The 17,658-nt window shown below is 51.6% G+C and overlaps 1 protein-coding gene and 4 non-coding genes across 7 annotated transcripts in view; all 5 read left to right on the top strand.

Moving 5' to 3' along the window:
* Window positions 1–17,658, top strand: part of TEX14 (testis expressed 14, intercellular bridge forming factor) — a 46,532-nt gene that overhangs the window by 7,510 nt on the left and 21,364 nt on the right. For all 3 annotated transcript variants that reach the window (XR_003765695.2, XM_029082105.2, XM_029082107.2), the window contains exons 3-13: window positions 8,465–8,579; window positions 8,803–8,968; window positions 10,423–10,559; window positions 11,243–11,324; window positions 11,979–12,112; window positions 12,835–12,948; window positions 13,446–13,569; window positions 14,462–14,640; window positions 14,729–14,880; window positions 16,529–16,719; window positions 16,970–17,102. Coding sequence is in view for 2 of the 3 variants with exons in the window: in XM_029082105.2 (XP_028937938.1) it covers window positions 8,465–8,579; window positions 8,803–8,968; window positions 10,423–10,559; window positions 11,243–11,324; window positions 11,979–12,112; window positions 12,835–12,948; window positions 13,446–13,569; window positions 14,462–14,640; window positions 14,729–14,880; window positions 16,529–16,719; window positions 16,970–17,102 (1,527 nt within the window). In the remaining variant the exon portion in view is untranslated. The remainder of the gene's footprint in view (window positions 1–8,464; window positions 8,580–8,802; window positions 8,969–10,422; window positions 10,560–11,242; window positions 11,325–11,978; window positions 12,113–12,834; window positions 12,949–13,445; window positions 13,570–14,461; window positions 14,641–14,728; window positions 14,881–16,528; window positions 16,720–16,969; window positions 17,103–17,658) is intronic.
* Window positions 1,080–1,295, top strand: LOC114818042. The gene has a single exon (XR_003765863.1). It is a non-coding gene; the product is annotated as a small nucleolar RNA U3 (small nucleolar RNA).
* On the top strand, window positions 3,140–3,303 carry LOC114818182. The gene has a single exon (XR_003766003.1). It is a non-coding gene; the product is annotated as a U1 spliceosomal RNA (small nuclear RNA).
* LOC114818028 lies at window positions 4,714–4,877 on the top strand. The gene has a single exon (XR_003765854.1). It is a non-coding gene; the product is annotated as a U1 spliceosomal RNA (small nuclear RNA).
* On the top strand, window positions 6,501–6,664 carry LOC114818171. The gene has a single exon (XR_003765992.1). It is a non-coding gene; the product is annotated as a U1 spliceosomal RNA (small nuclear RNA).

The raw sequence follows: 17,658 nt of genomic DNA, 5'->3' as shown, positions 1-17,658 counted from the left end.
TCATCTGTAAAATGGGGCTTACAGTCTAATCGGGGGAGACGGACAAAAACAATTTAGTACAGATGAAGTCACTGAGGCACCGAGAAGTGAAGTGACTTGCCCAGACACCCAGCCGACGAGCGGCGGACTCGGGATTAGAACCTATGACCTCAGACTCCCAAACCCCTGTCCTTTGCACTGAGCCACGCCGTTTCTCTATGTGGGCTATGCTGTCTCCCGAGCCGGCCGCGTAGCCGGGGCAGTGGGCCCGGGACTGGATTGAGTTTTCATCCGGGTTCAGATCCAAGCGGCGGGAAGGGCCCGACCCGCTTCCCGCTTGTCATTGTGACTTTCCCGAAAGATTCCCTCCGTTCGAACAACGGACGCTTCGGCGGCTGCCGGCGGGGGACAATCGGAGCTGGAGGCTCATGTCGGGGGAACCAATGGGGAAGGGCGTTTCATGCCCGGACCGTGGTCGAAGCTTTGACTGATGGCATGAGGGCGGGCGGACGGACGAACGGCCCTAATGCGGCCGGGACCCCTCCAGGGGCCTTCACCTCCTCCAGGATGCCTTCCCAGCCTGAGCCCTCCCTTTCCCTCTGCCCTTCCTCCCCTCCCCATTCCCCCTACTCCCACTCTCTGCTCTTCCCCTCCGCACAGCACTTGTGTCTATTTGTGTAGATTTAACACTCTGTCTAGTGTTCCGCGCACAGTAAACGTTCAATAAATAGGATTGAATGAATGAACCCCCCAGCCCGGCCCGGCCCCCCCAGCGGATTCTTGGGCCAAAACGCCGCGGGAGGAGCGGGGCGGGCCGGGACGAGGAGGGGGAGGGCGGGGCCGACGGTGAGGGACGGCGGCCCTCGATTGGTTGCCGGGAGGGCCCTATGCTAATGAGACGCGGCGCTCCCGGGAAAGTCTCCGCCGACGGCCTTCCCGGCCGCGCCACGCGTCGTAGCCGGTCGGGACGACTGTTTGGACGTCTCCGCCGTCGCCGCCCGGCCCGGGGGCCGAGGGGACCGGGCGGCGGCGGGGCGGTCACCGTGAGCGTAAAGCGGGGGGGCCCGAGGCTGGAGGCCCCGGCCGAGGGAGAGAAGGTTAAGACTATACTTTCAGGGATCATTTCTATAGTATGTCACTAGAGAAGTGAGAATGAAAGTGTGAAGAGACGAAAGCCACGAGGAGGAGTTTGAGTGTTTTCTCCTGAGCGCGAAGCGGGCTCGCGGTGCTGCTTTGAGCAGCTGCCGTTTGCCATTGATGACCGTTCCTCCTTCTCTTCGGGGAAGGTTGGAGGGAGAAAACACAAGCTGAGTGGTTTTCTTATTTCTCTCCTTGTTTCACAAAGCACTTTTTTTTTGAGGTGAGATTGCTATCTTTTAAATATGTTGCGTAGTTTGAGTTATTTATGTTGTCCAATTATGAGATTTTGCAGAATTTTCAGAGGTGAGTGTAATAGATTTCACTTTGTCATCGTGTCTTCCCATGATTTTTTAGCGGTGGTGTTAGTTTGCTTTTTAGCCTGATTTAAAGTTTTCAATTTTATATTTCTAAAGTTTAAATTTTAATTTTAGAGTTTAGATTCACTTTAAAAATCAACCTCTCGTTTCTGTTCCCCTGTGTTGATTCATTGAGTCGTATTTCTTGAGCGTGGTTTTTGGCTAGGGCACTGTCTTAAGCGCTCGGAAAGTACAGCCCCAACCAATAGAGACAATCCATTCATTCATTCAATAGTATTTATTGAGCGCTTACTATGTGCAGAGCACTGTACTAAGCGCTTGGAATGAACAAATCGGCAACAGATAGAGACAGTCCCTGCCGTTTGACGGGCTTATGGTCTAATCGGGGGAGACGGACAGACAAAAACAATGGCAAGAAATAGAGTCAAGGGGAAGAACATCGCGTAAAAACAATGGCAACTAAATAGAATCGAGGCGATGTACATTTCATTAACAAAATAAATAGGGTAATGGAAATATATACAGTCGAGCGGACGAGTACAGTGCTGAGGGGATGGGAAGGGAGAGGGGGAGGAGCAGAGGGAAAGGGGGAAAAGAGGGTTTAGCTGCGGAGAGGTGAAGGGGGGGTGGTAGAGGGAGTAGAGGGAGAAGAGGAGCTCAGTCTGGGAAGGCCTCTTGGAGGAGGTGAGTTTTAAGTAGGGTTTTGAAGAGGTGAAGAGAATTAGTTTGGCGGAGGTGAGGAGGGAGGGCGTTCCGGGACCGCGGGAGGACGTGGCCCGGGGGTCGACGGCGGAATAGGCGAGACCGAGGGACGGTGAGGAGGTGGGCGGCAGAGGAGCGGAGCGTGCGGGGTGGGCGGGAGAAAGAGAGAAGGGAGGAGAGGTAGGAAGGGGTAAGGTGACGTAGAGCCTTGAAGCCTAGAGTGAGGAGTTTTTGTTTGGAGCGGAGGTTGATAGGCACCCTGTTCACAGTCTAGAGAGGGAGGCAGACGTCAGTACAACGGCGATAGAAATATACATGGACATGTGTTGTGGGGCGGGGGGAGCAAAGGGAGCGAGTCAGGGCGACGAGGGAGGGGGAACTGAGGAAAAGTTGGGATCAGTCTGGGAAGGCCTCCTGGGGGAGTTGCGCCTTCAGGAGGGCTTTTGAAGGGGGGTGATTGTAATGATAATGGTGGTATTTGTTAAGTGCTTACCTTGTGCATAGTGGTGTTCTAAGCGCTGGGGAGGACATAGGATCATCAGGTTGTCTCACGTGGGGCAAACAATCTTCATCCCCGTTTTACAGATGAGGTAACTGAGGCACAGAAATGAAATGACTTGCCCAAAGGCAAGCCGCTGACAAACGGTGAGGACGGGATTAGAACCCCTGAGTTCTGACTCCCAATCCCGAGTTCTTCCCATTGAACTACGCTGCTTCTCAATTTAAAAGGAATGGGGGGGGGGGGGGGGGGGTGATGTCACCGAAGGGGGTGTGGTGCATTCAAATGAAGGGATATTGCATCATGGGAGTGTGGGGGATAGGATTTTAGCAGGGAGCATTTTTTGGATGCCTAAGAAGATGTTTCCAAATTTTCTATATTTCCCGTGTAGGGATACCCAGAGCGAATACAGTGTGTAAGTTTGCCCAGCCCGTGTTGGAGCGACCGTGTCTGTACAGTGCTGCGTGTACCAGGGTGTCGTGTGTCGAGGATGAAGTTGTTCATACTTACCTGGCAGGGGAGACACCATGATCACGTAGGTGGTTTTCCCAGGGTGAGGCTCAGCCATTGCACTCCGGCTGTGCTGACCCCTGCGATTTCCCCAAATGCGGGAAACTCGACTGCATAATTTGTGGTAGTGGGGGACTGCGTTCGCGCTCTCCCCTGGCATTTAGTAAAAAGAATAGAATTAGCTGACTTAACTTATAATTCAGGAGTGAAATAAAGCATTTTAGTTTCGGTGATATTAATAATGTGCGCAAATGTGAGGGGGGGTTATTGTCTTCATTTGGTTGTTCTGTATTCACTAAGTTTTTTCTGCTGAAGAGTCACTTATTTTTTAGCGCTTAAGCGTGTGGTGGGGTTCTCTACAAGAGTCCTAGTTTTTGCTGTCAGTCGTGCTACTTGTCTACTGCGTGATATTAACTAAATTCAGAGTCTTCATCCCTGAGTGATCTAAGCTGTAAAATGGGGTTTTCTACTGTGAACTCTGGGGGAAGAGTGTGGAAGGTATGGAACCTGATCAATCTTCATCTACCCAAGCGCTTAATATCGTCCCGGGGTGGAATAAACTAACCCCGCCAAAGCTTTGTGTTTTAGGGTTGGTGGGAGATAGGGGTTTTAAGGAGAAGAAATTAATGACGGGTGTTTCACTTTCATTTTATATTACCTGTGTATTTTCATATTCAGACTATTGTATTTATGGTTTCCAACGACAAATGTGTCCATTGCCCCCTTTTGTTGTAAGGTCAGTGAGAGTTGACTTTCATTCATTCAATCACTGAATTCAATCGTGTTTATTAAGTGTTTAGTATGTGCTGAGTACTGTAATTAGCGCTTGGGAAAGAGCAACACAGCAGTGATGCCAATCCCCGCCCACAATAAGCTCACAGTCGGGGGTGGGGGTGGGGGGCAGACATCAATACAAATAAAAAATTATAAATTACGGATATATACTCAAGTGCTGTGGGGCAGGGAGAGGGGGAAAGAGTAAAGGGAGCCACGCAGAAGGGAGCGGGAGATGAGGAAAATTTGTGGCTGAAGCTGGGAAAGCCTCCTGGAGATGTCCCTTCAGTAAGGCTTTGAAGAGGGGCGATGGAAGAGTAAACCTGCAACTATCGCCTCTAGAAGGTGTCCACTCCTTGGGGCAAACTGTCTATTACATTGTTCTACTGTAATCTATTTATTCAATTTGTTCACATTAATGTCCATATCCCCCTCTAGACTGTGATGCCGTTGTGGGCAGGGGATGAGTCTATTGTTGCAAGGAACTCTTCCAAGCGGTTAGTATAGGGCCCAGCGCTTAGTACAGACCCTTGACCGAATGGGGGGGTTGTGGCGTCATCCACGAGGGGTGGGATATGTAAATGATGAAGGGCGCTGTGCATCCTGGGAAGTGACTCGGCGAGCCTTTCGGTCCAATCACGCCGCGGCCTTTGCGGCAGAAAGAGCAGTATTTTGTGAGTGTTAGGTAGCGGGCTCAGACCGTCCCGAGCCCCGTTTTTGGCGCGTTTTAGGAAGCGCAAGTGTACAGTGTCTCAGGTGGGGGGCCGTGCCTGTTGGGGCACGATGGAATTCATACTTACCTGGCAGGGGAGACACCATGATCACGTAGGTGGTTTTCCCAGGGTGAGGCTCCGCCATTGCACTTGGGCTGTGCTGACCCCTGCGATTTCCCCAAATGCGGGAAACTCGACTGCATAATTTGTGGTAGTGGGGGACTGCGTTCGCGCTCTCCCCTGTTTTCTTTGGTGGAAAAGTAGATTGGAAATAACACTGCCAGTGTTAATTCTGGAAATGCGGTTTTGTGGAAAACTGTTAAATGTTTGTCGTTATGGAGAGATTTATGCTAGAGAATCAGCCGCCTGCTCAGAAAGTAGTCCCGTGTTTCTCTAGTTGTAGGGGTTTTTGGGTTTTCGGAGAATAAAGGAGTATTATGTCCAGTGTCTTTTAGTGCACACTTGAGGAAACGTGTTAAAGCTGGTGGAGCAGTGCCAAGCAGATATGCAGTTTTTCTCCCTACAATGAGTTTACAATCTAGAGGAAGAGATAAATATGAATTTTGAATGAATAGAAAATTCTCTCTTCTGGTATATTGGGTAAGGTCAGATTTCGATGTACGAGTAGGGACCTTTTTTAACGGTTTAAGTGCTTTCAAATTGAGACCATTTCTTACTTTTCAAGACTTGATCTAATCATTTCCGGTTGTGTGCTTGACGTTGTTAGTGCTAAGAATTAGGCGTGGGTTACTTGTCTTGCCTGGTGCCTTGCTCTGCACACGGTAAGCACTCAATAAATACGATGGAATGAAAGCGACCATGGGCAATTTATTTAGTTTCTTTGTGCCTCACTTACCTTATCTGTCAAATGGGGATTAAGACTGGGAGCCCCACGTGGGACAACCTGATGACCTTGTACCTACTCCAGCGTTTAGAACAGTGCTTGGCACATAGTAAGCGTTTAACAAACAGCATCATTATTAGAAACGACTTGGTCAATTTAGAGGAGCAAGGTTTTAATAGAGGGGCCTGGATTCTAAGCGTGGGTTTACCCTTTCCCTGCCACGTGAGCTTGCCACTCGACTCTTCTATAGCTCATTGAGTCTGTCGAATTTAGCGGGCATTTAACCAGTGAGTGTGCAGAGCACAATATAGCAATCGACATTCCCTGTCCATGACGAGTTTATAGTCTACGGGCCTGTACCTCAGTTGTTTTCTTAAGATACCCTTTCTTCTTCCTACTAAGACTGTGAGCCCCGTGGGGGAGAGAGACTCCGTCAGACCTGATCGGCCCCCCTCCTCCAGGCTAACTCATCGTGGACAGGAAATGCGGTTATTTGTCGTTATATTGTATTTTGCCAAGCGCTTAGTACAGTCCACCGCATACAGTGAGTCCTCACTAAATACGGCTGAGCGAATCGACTATCTTAGTCCAGTGCTTGTAACTGTGGGACACCTAGCAAGCGCTCAATAAATATGTGATGCCAATGAGGGGGCTCATTTCCTGCAGGCTGAGTAGTCGTTTGGGAGTTTGTAGAAAATTTCGCGTCGGAAAAAGGACCGGACCCGTAAAGGAGCGACAGGCCGTGAGAGTTGCACAGCGGAGGGAACGAAAGACCGGTGACGTCATCACCAGGGCGGGGGTATGTAAACGAAGCGCGCTGTGCATTCTGGGTGGTCTTTCGGCAAAATTCTCTCTTTAATACAGTTTAAAGCGTCGATGAGAATTTTTGAATGCGAAGGCGTGTACTGTTCGGCGATGAGCCTAGCCGGTCGTTTCCAGAAGTGTGTCTGGCCTTGTCGTAGCAGACGTATCTGGAAGGCGTCCTGGGCACGGGGTCCCGGGTTGTCGAAGGGGGGCAATTCATACTTACCTGGCAGGGGAGACACCATGATCACGTAGGTGGTTTTCCCAGGGTGAGGCTCAGCCATTGCACTCCGGCTGTGCTGACCCCTGCGATTTCCCCAAATGCGGGAAACTCGACTGCATAATTTGTGGTAGTGGGGGACTGCGTTCGCGCTCTCCCCTGATTTCTTGGTTTTAAAAAAAGACGGTATTTAGGTTTTAACTTTAATAGTGTTGGCATTTGTTAAGCGCATACAATGTGCCAAGCGCTGGGGTAGACGCAGGGGAATCAGGTTGTCCCACATGGGGGCTCACAGTCTTAATCCCCATTTTACAGATGAGGTAACTGAGGCCCAGAGAAGTTAAGTGACTTGCCCACAGTCACGCAGCTGACAAGTGGCCAAGCCGGGATTCGAACCCATGACCTCTGACTCCAAAGCCCGTGCTCTTTCCACTGGGCCACGCCGCAATACTTTACCAAGGAAGTATTTTTTTGAGGGAGTGTTGAACCACCGCCCATTAAGTGGATTGTGGAGGCTTAATTACTATTGTTTAATTAGGGGAAGTTTCATAGTTACTCTCGTTTGTCACTTTTGTCTTTCTTTTTCTGGGTTGATATTGGTCACTGGGCGTTTCCGTGTTTTGTTAGTTGAGATTTGTCCGTGGATGGAGGAGTAAACGGTAAAGGCGTGGTGGCCGTTAGAGGCAACCTCCCTTTTAATGTTTAGGCTGCTTCTTCTGGGGCTTTGAGACGTCGTGTTTCTGTAGCTCAATTCACTCGTTTGTGAAACAGGCGTTTCCTGTCCTGCAGTTACTTGATCGTGTTTAATCATTCATTCATTCAATAGTATTTATTGAGCGCTGTGCGGAGCTCTGGACTAAGCGCTTGGAATGGACAACTCGGCAACAGGTAGAGACCGTCCCTGCCCAGTGACGGGCCCACAGTCTAAGCGGGGGAGACAGGCGGACGAAAGACAACGTAATCACGATAAATAGAATGAAGGGGACGGACACCTCATTAACAAAATGAATAGGGTAGTAAAAATGTATACAAATGAGCACAGTGTGGAGGGAAGGGAGAGGGGGAGGAGCAGGGGGGAAATCAGGGCTTACTGTGGTAACCCTCCCCACCCCTCACCCTCGTACTAAGGGCCGGGCCTGGGAGTCACACAGGTCATGAGTTCGAATCCCGGCTCTGCCACATAGCTGTGTGACTGTAGGCCAGTCACTTCACCTCTCTGGGCCTCGGTTCCCTCATCTGTAAAATGGGGATGAAGACTGGGAGCCGCACGTGGGACCACCCGATCACCCGCTGTCTCCCCCAGCGCTTAGAACAGCGCTCGGCACATAGTAAGCGCTGACCAGATGCCGGCGTTATTATGGTTATTATTAATCCCGGCTCTGCCGCTCGCCTGCCGGGTGACCTTGGGTAAGTCGCTTCACTTCTCTGGGCCTCGGTTACCTCGTCTGGAAAATGGGGATGGAGACCGTGAGCCCCACGTGGGGCGGGGACTGGGTCCAACTGTATTTGGCTGGGTCCGCCCCAGCGTTTAGTACAGCGCTTCTCTGTGGTAGTTCACTTGGGCCAGCGAAGAGATTTAAAAAAACAATGTAAAAGTCTCAGGGGGGCAGCGGGTTGAGCCCACCGTCCCCCTTTTAGCTGCCGCTCCTCCTCCTCATCCTCTTTCTTCTCCTGCTCCTCAGTGGTCTCCGGGGTTTAATAATAACGTTGGTATTTGTTAAGCGCTTACTATCTGCAAAGCACTGTTCTAAGTGCTGGGGGATACAAGGTGATAAGGTTGCCCCACGTGGGGTTCACAATCTTCATCCCCATTTTACAGAAGAGAGAACTGAGGCCCAGAGAAGTGAAGTGACTTGCCCAAAGTCACACAGCTGACAAGTGGCAGAGCTGGGATTCGAACCCATGACCTCTGACTCCCAAGCCCAGGCTCCTTCCACTGAGCCACGCTGGTTTGCCGTGCAGGTGTCCATGTGGACTCGGTGAATTCCCTGGGGCAGACGGCGCTCTTCACCGCCGCCTTATTAGGACTTCCCAAGGTCGTCGATGTGCTGCTGGACCATGGAGCCGACCCAAATCGGTAAGTATCACAGCCAACGGAGGTGGACCTCGGCGGTCCGTGCCTGGGACCCGACGGGAAGGAGGCGTTCCCCTCCTCCCCCAACCCGCCGGGCCCGGGCCAGCTCGGTGACCTAGCCCCCTTTCATCCAGCCGGTCCCGTGGCCCAACCCAAATTCCCACTTCTGGAGCCTCCGGCCTCTTCCCCTTTCCCTTTTCTTCTCCCGTCCCGCTTCCTCCCGCAGCCGCTGCTCCGACGGGAGCAGCCCGGTGCACGCAGCCGCCTTCTCGGCCCACCAGGGCATCCTCAGCAAGCTGCTGGATGCCGGGGGAGACCTGAGACTCCACGACGAAAACGGAAGAACCCCGCACGCCTGGGCCCTGTCGGCCGCGAAGGACCAGAGCGCCCAGGTGAGGTTGCCGGGCCCTCGTCCGCCCCGCTCGGTGCTGCCCGCCGGGCACCGGGCGCCGGGCCCCGTCTTGGAGGAAAGGCCGACGTGCCACGAGCACCGAGGCCGAAGCGGCTCGCGGTAGTGGATTTCACGTATACGTATAAAACATTTTTAACGAAGTGGCTAATCGGGTTAACGTCGGTGCCCCTTTTTCTTTTATCCCAAATTAAAACAAGGTCTCTGTCGTGAATATGAATTCGAGAGCCCTAAATTTTCGTGGATCTTCCATCCACACACGCCCACAGACACACTCACTCTTCCTTCCGTCTCTGGAAGCTGCTTATGGAGAGGAGAGCGTCTGGGGCCCGAGTTCCCTTGTGGACTCCCGTGGCTCCGAACCTTTTAGGTTCTGGGGGAGATCCCCTAGCAGACACAAACAGGCTCGCCGAACTGCCAGGGCCAATTCAATCCTCTGTCCCCGGCCTTCAGTAAGTAGCGCTCAGTACAGCGGTCCGTATACAGGAAGCACTACCTAAATGCAATGGATCGATTGCTTCGGTAGCCGTCTACGCTCCAGCCGTGTTAGTTGCGGTCGGGGGTAGCGGGGTGGAAGACTTGAGGTTTTTTACAAGGTTTCCTACCGGGAAAACACGTAGGTGCCCGCTAACCACCCAGAGGCACTTATCAATCGGTGGTATTTACTGAGTGCTCACTGTGGGCAGAGCACTGGACTAAGCACTGGGGAGAGTAAATAAGAGGAGAACCTCAAGGCTAAAAGGTATCGAAAGCCAGTAGCCCCATCTCTCCTCGCCGGCTCTGTGCTTTCAGGCCCTTCCCTCCCTCCTTTTTTATTCATAGAGAAGAGGCAGGCAGAAGGACTACACAGACATCAGGCAGGGCAGCTTGGAAGATGAAGGGATAGAAACACAGAACTCCTAATCATCATGAACTATGTCTTGTAAATGCTCACATATATGTGACGCTGTGCCAGGTACTGTACTAATCAAATTATATTGATAATGGCCATCCATGGGGAACTTGCCATCTTAAATGAGCTGTGGGAAGACCTGTGGGATAGGTGAGTCCTGGGAGTTAGGGACTAGAGTTACAAAGATGGCTTCCTTCCTTCCTTCCTCCCTCCCTCCCTCCCTCCCTCCCTCCCTCCCTCCCTCCCTCCCTCCCTCCCTCCCTTCTTTTCCTTCCTTTCCTTCCTTTCCTTCCTTTCCTTCCTTTCCTTCCTTTCCTTCCTTTCCTTCCTCTCTTTCCTTTCCTTCCTCTCTCCCTTTCCTTTGTCTCTCACCCATCCTCCTTCCCCTCCCATCCATCCTCACCCCCTCTTCCACCTCCTCAAACCGGCAAGAGTGAGAGAGCTCTCATTTCCTCCCAGGCCGGGTGGCAGAGGTGAGCGTCCCGTGGGGTGGTTGTGGTTTTTCCCGTGTCCCGTCGAGCGTGGGGCCGCCGTGTCTCCGGCAGGTGTTGGAGCTGCTGGAGCGGTGCGCGGCGCAGACGCAGGCCCTGGTCCGAGGCTTCCCCCGGGACCTGTTGCGGCGGGTTGATTGCCCCCAGAGGCTCGTCTGCCCCCAGTCCAGGTTCGCCGGCATCGTTCAAGGGTAAGACCCCCCCGCCCCCCGCCTCGGGAGGCCACAGGCGGAGGTGTGGGGAGGAAGGGGCTCCTGTACTCAAACCCATAATGACTTTCACGCTTACCCACCCCACCTTCACCTTTACTCCAGACCCATGCTCTCTCTCTCACTGTCTCATACACACAGACACACACACGGGAACCTTATATTTTCTCCTCCAAGAGGCCTTCCAAGACTAAGCCCCCCTTTTCCTCATCTCCCGCTCCCTTCTACGTCATCCCGACTCGCTCCCTTTGCTCTTCCTCCCTCCCAGCCCCTCAGCACTTATGTACATAGCAGTCATTTTATTTATTTGCCTTGATGCGTGTCTCTCTCCCTCTAGACTGTGAGCTCACTGTAGGCAGGGATTGTCACTCATTACTGCTGCATTGTACTTTCCCAAGCGTTTAGTACAGTGGTCAGCACACGGGCAGCGCTTAATGAATACGATTGAATGAATGAATATGAGAGAGAGAGATGGAGCGACTGAGGCCCTGTGGTTGTATGTGTGGGCTTTGCCGTGATTTCTGCCAGTTTCTGAACACATCTCACAGTTAAAAGTGCAAATATCAACCCGATCTAATGGATCCAAATTAAGCAGCTCGATTTGTGTTGCAGGGGTGGGTATTTTTCCATGTGCTGACCCTGACTTCTTACTTCTGAAAACCTAGAAACCCCGACAGCTCTGAGAATAGATCGCTGCACTCGGGATTCGTTGCTTCAAAAACCATATACAGCTTTGGCTTTGGGAAGGTAAGAAGTGAGAGACCTGAAGGCACTCTCAGCAGGGCAGACGAGACCGTCGTCCTGGTCTTCGTCTGCAGTTTCCTCTCCCCAGATTGCAGTTTCCCACCCCCCGCCCCCTTGGGCTGCTCTGTCCGGTTTCTCCCCTGCGGATGGCAAAGAACCATCCCTAAATTCATTTGGGGATGACATTTAGGAAGTGTATAAATGGATCCCGTAATGATTAATGAAGGGGAAGGGAAGGAACCATCTCGGGTTATTGAAAATCAAATGGCTCTGAAAGGTTTTGAGCCCAAGGCACTGTTTGCCTCCTGCTCATCTGCCTTTGCCAGGAGGTTTCCCTGGGATTTAGGATTTTCACACTCCAACTACTAAATTGATTCCAGCTTCGGAGTATTCTCGAAGGGTTAAAAATGTCTGGGAGCTACCTTTTCTTAAAGGTGAGGAGGGGGAGGAAGAGGGGAAGGAGGAGGGTGGCCTGGTGTTATTGGCTCTCTTAGATGCGTATTAGAAAAAGGGGTAGTAGATAATGTTAAACTGGAGGTGGCTTGGAGACTTTATTTTGTCCCCAGACCAAACATCCTTGGTAGCTGCTCATTTCGTTTCATTTCATTTCCTTTCTTGGCTGGCTTTTCCTGTTCTCAGATGCAGTTTTTGTTTCAGTTCTATTTCCCGGGGGCCACCACCCAGCCGGCCTTTCTCAGCTCGGTGCCGGTCATCGGAGAGAAAGACGTGGTTCAGGCCGAAGACGAATCAACCTTCACTTTTGCCAGCGGACCACACATGACCATGACAAAGTAGGCTAATTCTGGCCCTCGGCCCCCGACGTTTTCCAATTGAACCGGAATAGATTTCCGAATTTAAATGCTCTCTCAATGATTTTCTTGCCCATCAGGTGTTCTGCATAGGCTCAGCGTAGCATGGGATTTATGAAAAGATTTGATAGTACAGCCCAGTTGTTTTAAAGCACTTTCAGTGTCTGGCAATCCCAACCCCAGCACTCCAGAGGGGACCAAAGAATATTTAGTGCTATTTTTAGCTACAATTGCATACTGCGTCCTTTCCTAATAATAATAGTTTTTGATAAGCGCATAGTCTGTGCTAAGCACTGGGGTGGATACAGGATAATCAGTTCTCACATGGGGCTCACTGTGGTAAGTAGGATGGATAATAGGTATGGAATCCCTGTTTTACAGGTGAGGGAAATGAGACCCAGAGAAGTGAAGTGACTTGCCAGAGGTCACACAGCTGACAAGTGGCAGAGCAGGGATTAGAACCCATGACCTCTGACTCCCAACCCCGGGCTCTTTCCACTAAGCCACACTGCTTCTCACTGACTGCTTGCCCAGAGGCCGCCCACAGTCGCCAGCCTGCCTGCCCAGAGGCCACTTACAATCACTCCAGCCACAGATGAGACAGCTTCCTTGGCCGGAAGGGATTTTCCGTCAGTCCGGGTTGGGGGGGACAGTCCGATAGTCGCGGCGGGGCCGCCTGAAATCCGACTTCTCTCCCCCCACAGCTTGATGTGGAGCGGCACCAGGGTCACCGTGAAGGAGCTCAATCTGTCGACGCACCCCAACTGTAGTAAGCTGCGCCTGGCCGACCTGCTGATAGCCGAGCAGGAGTATAGTAGGTAAGGAGAAAGAAACGGTCCCAGTTGCGTCTGTGGGAACTTTGCGCATTCATTTCGATCCCTGAGGAACCGAAGGAGTTTCAAAACATGTATCTGGCAGGTGAAGGGGCCCGGCACCTAAAGAACATGTTCTCTTTAGCCCAAGTAAAATACATTCCTTTTCCCGTGAATTGCTCTTCAGCTGTAAAGCCCCTGCCCCCACTCAGGGAAAGGTAATGACAAACCCTTAGCCAGCCCCGAGGGGAGCTGGCGGGTGAGAAATACTGCAGATTTCACATCATGGAAATCTTTTACCCTTTTACCTTTTACCCTTTTACCCATGAAGCTATTCCTTCATGGCATATCTTAAGAGGGACGTGGATAGGTAGGCCTAGAACGGCAGCGGTTTTATGTTCGTCCGGATGGCCAGAGAGGATTTAATTGGGTTTCGTCAAGTGGCGTTCGGTTCTATTTTCTCCTTCGCCCCTCGATCCCCTGAAGCCTTGTCTTTTTTGCAGTAAACTCCGTCATCCCCATTTGCTTCAGTTGATGGCAGTGTGTTTGTCTCACGATCTGGACAGGACCCGCTTAGTCTACGAAAGGGTTAATATCGGTACCTTGTACAGCATCCTTCATGAGAGGGTAAATGATTTCCTTCAAACATCTCTTCCCATTTGCTCTTTTTGGTTTATGGGTTTTGTTAAGGGCTTACTCTGTGCCGGGCAGGTACAAGGTAATCGGGTCGGGCACAGTCCCTGCCCCCCGGGGTGCTCAAAGTCTCCATCCCCAGTTTAGAGATGAAGTCACTGAGGTCTAGAGAAGTGCAGCGACTTGCCCAAGGTCACGCACGCGGCGGAGCCGGGATCCGAAGCCAGGTCCTTCCGACTCCCAAGCCTGCGCTCTCTCCCCTAGGCCACGCTGTTCCCCGCTACCGTCTGCTTTTCAAAAGGTATTTATGCTAATGCCCGTTTCCCCCTCTGGACCCTAAGCTCCCTGTGGGTGGGGAATCTGTCTATTTATCGTCATGTTGTACTCTCCCAAGCGCCTAAGACAGCCCGCAGTAGGCGCTCAATAAATGCCGTCGATCGGTTGATAGATCAATTAAGGAAGGAACTTGGATGACTGCGAGTTTAAGGCATCGCATCATTCACCTGGGCGTCCTCGCTAGGGAATTTCAGTCATTAGGATTTGACCGTCTGCCAGAAGAAAGATCGTCCCCAAATAAGCAATGTTCTCTTGGGTGCCGATTTGACTCTGATCGGTCCTGGCTTCTAAACCCGATTCCGCCAGTTGCCTGCTGTGTGACCCTGGGCCAGTCACCTAACTTCTTGTGCCTCAGTTATCTCCTCTGAGGAATGGGGATGGAGAGCGTGAGCCCTTCACGGCACGGGGGCTGCATCCGACCCGATTTGCTTGCATCCACCCCAGCGCTTAGTGTGGTACCTGGCACATAGTAAGTGCTTAGCAAGTAATTCATTGTTAATAAGAATTAATACCAGTTATTATGATTTTGTTTCCTTTTCTATTCCCCCAGCGATCCCAGTTTCCGGCGTTGCAAATGGAGGTTATTTTACACTTACTGCTTCAGATGAACGATGCCCTGAGATACTTACACACAAGAGGATTAATCCATCGTTCCCTTAGCTCTTATGCGATTCACATAGTATCCATGAGTGAAGCGAGACTCACCAACCTCGAGCATGCGATTGAAAGGTACCCGACAGGACCACGTCGGCGACAGCGGGCGGAGGCGGAGCGGCGGGTCGTGACCCTGGTCGTTCTTTCCGATCGTATTTTGCAGCGAGGACGGAAGAGGTCCCAGGGATCCAACGGGTATCCCCCTGCCAACCCAACTGTTCAACTGGGCCGCTCCGGAAGTCATCTTGCAAGAAGCTGCCACGGTCAAGTCGGACATCTACAGCTTCTGTGTGATCGTGCAAGAGAGTTTGACGGGTTAGTTCCGGGGCGTTTAAGTTGCCGGCATTGATTTGTCCTCGGGAGAAAGACCAGTCATCTGCGGTTTTTGTCTTTTGTAACAGATGGCTGAGGTAGAAAAAGGTCCAGCTGGGCTGAAAAGCAAGTCTTAGAACGGGAGGTTTGTCTCTTAAGAAAGGAAAATGTCCTCTTTTAAAAGCCTTTCGCCGTTTACTGCTATGGGATGTAAGAATAGGTAAAAACTCACCGGACTGAAAAAGTCCACCTGTCATCACGATGATGACCGATGAGGTGTCTTCGCTCCTCAGTTGGTTTTCTTCCCTTCCATTCAGTTGCCCAGCAGACCCCTTGTATCTTCTGCCCAACCCAGACTAGCAGCTTCACTCTTCTTTCCTCTACCCTCCTCTTTCATTCATTCGTTCGATCAGTCGTATTTATCGAGCACTTACGGTGTGCAAAGCACTGTCCTGAGCGCTTGGGAGAGTGCAACAGAACAGTAAACGGACACACTCCCTGCCCAAAACAAGCTTACGGTCTAGAGGGGGAGTCAGATGTGAATAGAAATAATCGTATTTATAAATAATTATATTTGTGCTCTTCCCTCCTCTCCTCCTCTATGGCATCCCTCCCCCTGTCCCCGTGATTTCTGAGCTCTCTTCAGGCCCGTTCCCCCAGAGGCCATATCCCTTTGCTAGGAGTTGGTTCCACCGTGAACACAGGCACTGTCTTGTTTCTCGTCCCCTCCGCGTGGAAGGGGGGGTTGGAGAGAAAAGCGTCCGGAGATGAGGAGAGTTGGCGTTTTGGAAGGGAAATCTAAGGCGGTGGAGAGAAAAATGAGGGGTGTTAGAAGGGACTTAGGGGAAAGAGGGCAACTGAAATCTCCCGGCATCTCCTGGCACCCCTTCAGCCCTGGTGGAGGCAGAATCTTGGGCTGGGGTTGGACTTTTTTTTTATGGTATCGGTTCAGCGTTTACCACATGAAAGGCACTATATTAAACGCTGGGTAGAAACAGGATAATCGGGTCCCACGTGGGGCTCACGTTCTAGGAGGGAGAACAGGGATCGGGGCCCAATTTTGCAGAGGAAGGAACCATGGCCCAGGGAGGTGAAGTGTCTTGCCCGAGGTCGCACAGCAGACAAGAGGGGGATCCGTGATTAGAGCCTGGGTCCTTCTGCCTCCCAGGCCCGCACTATTGACGATCACCTAAGAAGATATGCTTCGGTACAATAATAATAATGTTGGTATTTGTTAAGCGCTTACTATGTGCAGAGCATTGTTCTAAGCGCTGGGGGAGATACAGGGTAATCAGGTTGTCCCACGTGAGGCTCACAGTCTTCCTCCCCATTTTACAGATGAGGTAACTGAGGCACAGAGAAGTTAGGTGACTTGCCCGCAGTCCCCCAGCTGACAAGTGGCAGAGCCGGGATTTGAGCCCATGACCTCTGACTCCCAAGCTCGGGCTCTTTCCAACTGAAATGCGAATATGCACCCTAACCCAGTGTCACCTGTTGGTGTCAGTGACTACGCTAAAACGGAGCCTCTGTTGGTTTTTTTGAGGGGGAAGTGACATTGGTTTCGTCCAGGACAGATGGAATGACTGATCAGGTCTTATCCAAAACGCTCTCTCAGTCTTCAAAAAACCCCTCTACTCGGTCCGTTTTCCAGAGTCGCTCCCCTGGAACGGTGTAGAAGGCTCAGTCGTCAAAGAGGCCGTCGTCCTGGGGAATCATTTGGAAGCAGACGTCAGACTGGCTCAGCCTTACTACGATATCGTCAAGACCGGTACACGGGCCAAACCGAAAGACCGCTCCATGAACCTTCAGGATATCCGCTACCTTCTGAAGAACGACTTACAGGTAACGGACACAGCCGAAGAGTTTCACTCTCGTCTTTGGAAATCCCCGCGGTTTAGTCGCTCAGAACTCACGTCCAGATTTTTCTGTTCCCAGCGGTGATAGGTGAAGGGGTCCTGTTCGCCTCACAGTGTTACTTGAGTAGAGCTTCTGTTTCGTCTCGAGTGGTTTCTCTTTCGGGTTTTATTTTGAGCACGGCTCGGTAAAGGCGGACGGCCTTAAAGTGTCCTCGAAAATTTTACCCGTATTACAGGATCTGATTGAATCCCAGAAAATTCATTCTGCCGAGAGCTCAAATCTGCAGAGATGCGAAATCCACCTGCGATCGACGTCGATTAAGCAAAAAGAAGTTCTCAGGCTGCAAGTGGAAGCGATGAAGGGCCTGGGTATGGAGCTAGCGTAAATATATAGTATATTAGTATAATGTAGTATAATATATATACTACATAATCTAGTATAACAAGATTTAAGAGCCCCGAACCCCCCCACCCCCAAAACCGTTCCGTGATTGAGTTGGACCTCAGCTGACGAGTCCGTCACGTGTCAAGTTTCCGATTATTTTGAGGGTGGGAACGATGCGGGGCGAAGCTAGGGCGAAAATATGAGGCCGAGGAGGAGGACACACACACACACAACACATACGTCTCGGAGGGTGGACGCACACACAACACACTCATCTGGGGAGTTGGGCCCACAACCTCCTCCTCCTCTTCCTCCTCCTCCCTCCCCCCGACATTCCCATCCCGGCCCCTTGAGGAAGACCTGCAGACACACAGAACGGGTCCAGGAGGGTGAACTCGTAGACTCGGGTGAGGGGCCGGGGACTCGGGTGGAATGGGGATGCGGAAACGGGCAGGGGGACACCTAGAAAATCAATCCATGGTACTCACTGAGCACTTAACACGTGCGGAGCACCGTACTGAGCGCTTGGGAGAGGGCAGT

This window comes from Ornithorhynchus anatinus, chromosome 17 (assembly GCF_004115215.2).
Source record: "Ornithorhynchus anatinus isolate Pmale09 chromosome 17, mOrnAna1.pri.v4, whole genome shotgun sequence".
Taxonomy (NCBI): domain Eukaryota; kingdom Metazoa; phylum Chordata; class Mammalia; order Monotremata; family Ornithorhynchidae; genus Ornithorhynchus; species Ornithorhynchus anatinus.
The sequence above is the reverse complement of the archived record's forward strand: the minus strand, read 5'-3'. Positions and strand labels throughout refer to the sequence as shown.